An 8,125-nucleotide genomic window follows, 5' to 3' on the forward strand; every position below is an offset into this window, starting at 1 on the left:
ATTAGTTTAGTTTACAGCATTAAATAGATTGTCAGATGACTGCTTTGCTTTAAAGGGAACCTGTCACCCCAAAAATGGAAGATGAGCTAAGCCCACCGGCCTCAGGGGCTTATCTACAGAATTCTGGAATGCTGTAGATAAGCCCCCGATGTATCCTGAAAGATGAAAAATAAAGGTTAGATTATACTCACCTGGACGGGCGATCCGATCCGCGTCGCGGTCCGGTGCCTCCCATCTTCTTACGATGACGTCTTCGTCTTGTCTTCACGCTGCGGCTCCTGCGCAGGTGTACTTTGCCCTGTTGAGGGCAGAGCAAAGTACTGCAGTGCCCAGGCGCTGGGAAAGGTCAGAGAGGCCCGGCGCCTGCGCACTGCAGTACTTTGCTCTGTCCTCAACAGGGCAAAGTACGCCTGCGCCGGAGCTGCCCATCTTCTTACGAAGACAAGACGTCATCGTAAGAAGATGGGAGGCCCCGGACCGCGACGCCCATCGGACAGGACCGCCCCTGGGTGAGTATAATCTAACCTCTTTTTCTCATCGTTCAGGATACATCGGGGGCTTATCTACAGCATTACAGAATGCTGTAGATAAGCCCCTGATGCCGGTGGGCTTAGCTCATCTTCCATTTTGGGGGTGACAGGTTCCCTTTAAGAACTGTCGCCCCAACCACTTGTTATGGTTGTGGGTTGCTGTATTGGGCTTCACAGTAACTTTCACAAAAGCTTGCAATGTGGGACAAACATCTTGACCCCAATTCATTAATATATACACCATGAATTTGGTGTAAACACCTTAATCACAATAGATTTGCTCAATTTGCAAATGGCACAAAAATACTGCAACTTTTGGCATTTACACACAAGTCCCAGCAGCTATGACATTATGGCGAAGCATGGGCAGGACCACTCCTCACTAGAGTACATTTCTGTGGATGGCATTTGCCAGTTAAGAGTTGAAGGGCCTTTAGTGTGCTAGTCTGCAGGCACTATGTGACTGGAGATTTGTGAATCCACACAGCACGAAGTCAGATTCACTGGTGCCGGAAGCATGACAGCAAGTACACAATTTGCATACATACGGTTACGTACTGACTAGATGTGTATGGCCTCGCTCAATACAAATGAATTGAGCAAGGCCAGACACGTCTAGTCGGAATGTGGTTGGGAGCTTGCAATTTGTATACTTGCAGTCACTTGAGAGCCCAGTCCCAGAGAATCCTCACAGAGAGCAGTGTGCACCCTGAGAATTGACAAGACGGCAGTCACTTATAGACTTATATCCCAAGGTCAGACAACCACTTTAGGGAACCAGAAAAATTGCTATTAACCTGCAGTTATGGGGTTAGTCATATTACCAACATGCTTGGTGCCTGCGCATAGCCAAACACTGTAGGTGGGGAGGGGAATGAAATGTATTCCCTCTGGCAGCGTTATGCTTCCAATTATAAAGGCGGCACCTGTTCAGTCACCGTTCTGAGTATAGGTCGTTGTAACCGCACCCCGGCCCTAACTGAACCGGCACCGCCCCTTTGATTGTAAACCGAACGCCACCAGGGGGAATAAAGTTCGTTTTCTGCCAACAGCATTTAGATGCAGGTAGATTAAAGGGAACCTGTCACCCCCAAAATCGATGGTGAGGTAAGCTCACCATCATCAGGGGCTTATCTACAGCATTCTGATTAGCCCCCGATGTTACCTGAAAGAGGAGAAAAAGACGTTAGATTATACTCACCCAGGGGCGGTCCCGCTCTGATGGGTGTCTCAGGTCCGGTCCGGAGCCTCCCATCTTCATTCCATGACGTCTCCTTCTGATCTTCACGCCGCGGCTGCAGCACAGGCGTACTTTGTCTGTCCTGTTGAGGGCAAAGTACTGCAGTGCGCAGGCGCCGGAACAGGTCAGAGGCCCGGCGCCTGTGCACTGCAGTACTTTGCTCTGCCCTCAACAGGACAGACAAAGTATGCCTGCGCTGCAGCCACGGCCTGAAGACCAGAAGGAGACGTCATGGAATGAAGATGGGAGGCTCCGGACCGGACCCGAGACACCCATCGGACCCGGACCACCCCTGGGTGAGTATAATCTAACGTCTTTTTCTCCTCTTTCAGGATACATCGGGGGCTTATCTACAGCATTACAGAATGCTGTAGATAAGCCCCTGATGACGGTGAGCTTACCTCACCATCGATTTTGGGGGTGATAGGTTCCCTTTAATGACGCTATTAACCTGAAGATTAACCCCATATCTGCAGGTTAATAGCGTTTTTTCCTGGTGACAGGTTCCCTTTAAAGGAGTTGGCCACTACTAGGACAACCCCATCTTAAACTAAATGTTTGGCCCAAATGAAATAAAGCCTATACTCCCCTTCCTTGCTGGATCTGTTCCAGCGGTCGACAATCAGGGTCCAGGGGATGTGATGTGGTGGAATGACACGTGATGCCCGGCCCCATGAGCGCTGGCGTCACTGTGTCCACCTTCGGACAAACTTAACATGAAGGGTGAAGTCCGGGCTGCAGGTAATTTCTGGCTTCCCCTTCATGTTCAGTTTGTCCGAAGGTGGAGACGGTGATGCCAGCACTGACTGGGCGCCATTGTCGCAACACTGCATCACAGCCTTGGGGAGAGTGAGTACCGACACCGCAGATAGGCTACGTTCACATTTGCGTTGTGCGCCGCAGCGTCGGCGCCACAGCGCACAACGCAAACAAAAATGCAGCAAAACGCATGCACAACGCTGCGTTTTGCGCCGCATGCGTCCTTTTTTTCATTGATTTTGGACGCAGCAAAAATGCAACTTGCTGCGTCCTCTGCGCCCGGACGCGGGCGCCGCAGGGACGCATGCGGCGCAAAACGCAAGTGCGACGCATGTCCATGCGCCCCCATGTTAAATATAGGGGCGCATGACGCATGCGGCGACCGACGCTGCGGCGCACACCGCAAATGTGAACGTAGCCTTACGGCGCCGGCATGGGAGGGGAGTACAGACTTTATTATTTTATCGGGGCCGAATATTTCATTTAGGAAGGTGTTTTTCATAGTAGTGGCCAACCCCTTTAAAGGGAACCTGTCAAATTAAGTTAATGTATTGGGTGCATCATACTCAAGGAGTGCACATGACTATTAATGAATGGCCCTGTTAAATGCAGCAGGTTACATGACAAAACCATGAGCCACGATGAGTTTTTGCACTGGCTCCAACCAATCATATTAACGAGTATAAGTACCATCAATGCAAAAATTAAAGAGTCATTTTTATTGTGATAGGCAGCCGCTTTATTTGCCTGCATTCGTTTTTTTTATACATAGGGTCCTCTGTGGCACAGTAGGCAAGAACCTTGGGGTGGGGGAAGAGAAGGAGCGGCACAGAGGCAGATTATGTCCAATGCTAACAAAGTTATATATATATTATTTTTTCAGCCATTATTAAAAAGTAGAAATGAAGCTGTAGAAGAGATCCAGAAAAGACCATCAGGCAGTGAATAGTCAAAGCACCAGTAAGGTCCAACAGTCAGACACTTCTTGTGCCATGTGGAAGTCGCCATGTGGGCTTGTAGAAAGGCACATTTATGTTACAGGTGGCACCATCTGTAATGTTACGACCCAGAGTACCAGTTCTGTGAGCACCAGTCACATTAATTATGGAAAAGAATAAAATAAAATAAATATCCTTCCTCAGAAGATTTTTCTTTTTACAAAAAGAAATCATACTGTGTCTTGCACCAATGCCACTGAAAGTCCATGACCACAGGACCACAGCTATCCCGGCCATGGACTTCAGAGTGTTCAGAAAGAGTCAGTCTTTAATAAACACCTAAGGTAAAAGAAACTACTTCTAAGTTGATCATCAGGCTTGGCACATGGCAGCAGTCACACGGGACAGACACTTGTCAGGTCCCTGAAATTCTTAAAAAAATAACTACAAGTTTGCATAAAAGGGCATCCAGCCTGGCACAGTCCTTCACCCTCCAGACACGTTCAGAAATACTTGGCAAATCTAAAGAAAAGGAATCAAATCATCAACAAGTCTTTGGATCGGGGATTGAGGTAGTTGGCGAGGACCATACACTGGCCACTCCAGTCCATCACAAGGGAACCTGTTGCCATCCAGATCCGGCATCTGATCAGCACCGCCAGTGTCACCACAGGAAGAATCGAGTCCAGACGTGGTGGATCCCCGGGTCGCCTCTAGTAGTAATCTTACAGTAAAGTGCAGCGAGACGAGGGATCCTGGAGACGTGTAAACAGCCACAGTCCAGCAGCGCTCAGGGCGACACCAGCGGGAAGCGGCGGATCCGCACCACCGGCTGGAGGTTCACCTGCAGGATCTGCTGTGCCCGGCGGCAGGCAGCGGCCACCTTCGCCTGGCAGGACACGTCCCGGACCCGTATGCTGGGGAAGCTGGTGAGCTTGGGGGTCGCCGCCCTCCAGATCTCCTCCAGCGACCTGCCCAGGAGCCCCGGGATCTCGCACGGGCTGGGGCTGCTGCAGGCGCTGCTGCTGGTGCTGCTGGCTCCGGACTCCTCGCTGGCCGCCGCCGTGTCCTGCAGCCGCCGCCGCTTCCTGCAGCTCAGCCGCCCGCCTCTCCTCCTCCTCTTCACCGGCGGCTTCCTGGACTGGCCGGCCGGCTGCTCCTTGGCTTTCCTGCGGGAGACCTGGCTGGGGTCCGGCACCACGGAGCGGCACGAAGAGTAGCCGTACACGTCCTTGCTCCGGAGAATGACCGGGGAGAAGTCCCGCTTCAGGCTGCACAGGAAGTTCCACAGCTCCGTGTCCGAGCTCATGAAATGCTTCGACTCCGGCACGAAGATCTCCAAGGCGTCCTCTAACGGCTTCATGCCGGCGAACACCAGCTGTGACCGGGAGTACACAACTTTCTCGTCCTCCATGACTCCCGCCGCCTTTGTCCGTCCCCGGCTCGGGCAGGCAAACAGTTAAATTTATCGCCAAGAAAAAAAAAAAAAACTAAACTGCTGCCAAAGCTTTCTGAAGCGCCCCCCTTCTGGCCGCCTGGTTTAACGCAGGGCGCTCCAATACCAAACGGGAAACAAAATGGCTGCTCTAAGCGGCCGCTACCGTTGGCTATATAGCTGCTTCTTTGAAATACGGCATACCCCATGCCCGCCCACTTACTAGGATCCTGCAGGACGATTGGCTAGCCGGAGCATAGTCGTATCCGCATTGGTTAGCGGCATGCAAGTGGGCGGGGCTTTAGCGGGCGTGGGCGGGGCTTTAGCGGGCGTGGAGGGGGGGTGCTCAAAGTGAGGTAATAGATGTCGATCCCCAGCCGTCTCGTCACGTCGGCCATGTTCCCTCCCCGCTGGAGCGCGTTACTTTGTTTCATACTGTTTCTTGGCTACTTTCTTGTCGCTGCCAGCTCAGCCATTCTTCTCAGTGTCGGTGGAGTCTGAATGGACGAAAGGTTCAATGGCTCCTGTCTTGTTGTCAATGGTGGCCAAAGCCTAGCCTTTATTAGGAGGCTAATAAGCTTTGTGGCGATCAGCTCCAGTCCTGGTGCCAAACAAGCCAACCATGGCCATCCATTCAGAGGATTGTTCACTTACCTAACTTGCCCAGAAAAGGGAGTGCTAAAACCCATGGGGCCCTATAACACAGGTCCCGTTTGGGCCCTCTGCCCAATAAAATATATTCAGTGGAGTAGGCAGGGTCACAGTAGGGCGTAGCGGCCCAATATTAAAGACAGGGACATGGATTGCTGTGTGGACGTAAAAATACTGCCCCCATTCTGAAGCCCGTTAGATAACCCCTTTCATAAATCCCCATATAGTATTATACCCCCAAAATACATCCAAACATACTGACACCCCCCCCACAGAATTCCCCACAATATTGCTCACTCCCACAGTGTGATGACCCTTACAGCCCTCCCACAAAAGTATAATGACCCTTGCAGCCCTCCCACACAGTGTGATGACCCTTGCAGCCCTCCCACACAGTGTGATGACCCTTGCAGCCCTCCCACAAAGTATGATGACCCTTACAGCCCTCCCACACAGTATGATGACCCTTACAGCCCTCCCACACATTATGATGACCCTTACAGCCCTCCCACACAGTGTGATGACCCTTACAGCAGTCCCACACAGTGTGATGACCTTTACAGCCCTCCCACACAGTGTGATGACCCTTGCAGCCCTCCCACACTGTGATGACCCTTATAGCCCTCCCACACAGTATGATGACCCTTACAGCCCTCCCACACAGTATGATGACCCTTACAGCCCTCCCACACATTATGATGACCCTTACAGCCCTCCCACACAGTATGATGACCATTACAGCTCTCCCACACAGTGTGATGACCCTTACAGCCCTCCCACACAGTGTGATGACTCTTACAGCTCTCCCACAAAGTGTTATGACCCTTACAGCCCTCCCACACTGTGATGACCCTTGCAACCCTCCCACACAGTGTGATGACCCTTACAGCCATCCCACAATGTGTGATGACCCTTGCAGCCCTCCCACACAGTATGATGACCCTTGCAGCTCTTCCACACAGTGTAATTACCCTTGCAGCCCTTCCACACAGTGTAATTACCCTTGCAGCCCTCCCACACAGTGTGATGACCCTTGCAGCCCTACCACACAGTGTGATGACCCTTGCAGCCCTCCCACAAAGTATGATGACCCTTATAGCCCTCCCACACAGTATGATGACCCTTACAGCCCTCCCACACAGTATGATGACCCTTACAGCCCTCCCACACTTTATGATGACCCTTACAGCCCTCCCACACTGTGATGACCCTTACAGCCCTCCCACACAGTGAGATGAACCTTACAGCCCTCCCACACAGTGATGACCCTTGCAGCCCTCCCACACAGTGTTATGACCCTTACAGCCCTCCCACCCAGTATGATGACCCTTACAGCCCTCTCACACAGTATGATGACCCTTACAGCTCTCCCACACAGTGTGATGACCCTTACAGCCCTCCCACACAGTGTGATGACTCTTACAGCCCTCCCACAAAGTGTTATGACCCTTACAGCCCTCCCTTACAGTGTGATGACCCTTACAGCCCTCCCATACATTATGATGACCCTTACAGCCCCCCCACACAGTGTGATGACACTTGCAGCCCCCCCCTCCCACACAGTATGATGACCCTTACAGCCCTCCCACACAGTATGATGACCCTTACAGCCCTCCCACACAGTATGATGACCCTTACAGCCCTCCCACACAATATGATGGCCCTTACAGCCCTCCCACACAGTGTGATGACCCCTGCAGCCCTCCCACACAGTGTGATGACCCTTACAACCCTCCCACACAGTGAGATGACCCTTACAGCCCTCCCACACAGTATGATGACCCTTACAGCCCTCCCACACAGTATGATGACCCTTACAGTCCTCCCACACAGTATTATTATTATTTATATAGAACCATTAATTCCATGGTTCTGTACATGAGAGGGGGTTACATACAAATTACAGATAATCACTTACAGTAAGCAAACTAACAATTACAGACTGATACATTGGGGCGAGGACCATGCCCTTTCGGGCTTACATTCTACAGGATGGTGAGGAAGGAGACAATAGGTTGAGGGTTGCAGGAGCTCCGGTGTTGGTGAGGAGGCAGCGGGGTCAGTGCAGGCTGTAGGCTTTCCTGAAGAGGTGGCTTTTCAGGTTCCATCTGAAGGATGCGAATGTGGTTGATAGTCGGACGTGTTGCGGCAAAAAATTCTTGGAGGCGGTTGGGTGAGAAGTGAATAAGTGTGGGGGAAAGAAGGAGGTCTTGGGAGGACCGTAGATTACGTGAGGGAAGATATCCAGAGATTAGTTCAGAGATATATGGAGGAGACAGGTTATGGATGGCTTTGTGATGGCTAGTGTTAGTAATTTGAACTGGATACGCTGAGGGAATGGTAGCCAGTGAAGAGATTTGCAGATGGGGAATCGGAGCAGTAGTGAGGAGAAAGATGAATTAGTAAGGCAGCAGAGTTAAAGGGAACCTGTCACCCCCAGGCGTTTGTAACTAAAAGAGCCACCTTGTGCAGCACTAATGCTGTATTCTGACAAGATGGCTCTTTTAGTTCTGGGTGCTGTAACCGCAGAAATAATCTTTTTTGAAATTTGTCCCTCATACCTTGAAATAGT

General features: G+C 51.3%; 1 protein-coding gene across 1 annotated transcript; it reads right to left on the bottom strand.

Moving 5' to 3' along the window:
* Window positions 1-3,244: 3,244 nt before the first annotated feature.
* Window positions 3,245-5,096, bottom strand: CCDC71L (coiled-coil domain containing 71 like). The gene has a single exon (XM_077264770.1). It carries the CDS (start codon window positions 4,879-4,881, stop codon window positions 4,258-4,260), a length of 624 nt encoding a protein of 207 aa, XP_077120885.1. The 5' UTR covers window positions 4,882-5,096; the 3' UTR covers window positions 3,245-4,257.
* Window positions 5,097-8,125: the final 3,029 nt, after the last annotated feature.

The sequence above is a fragment of the Ranitomeya variabilis genome, chromosome 5 (genome assembly GCF_051348905.1).
Source record: "Ranitomeya variabilis isolate aRanVar5 chromosome 5, aRanVar5.hap1, whole genome shotgun sequence".
NCBI classification, from domain to species: Eukaryota; Metazoa; Chordata; class Amphibia; order Anura; family Dendrobatidae; genus Ranitomeya; species Ranitomeya variabilis.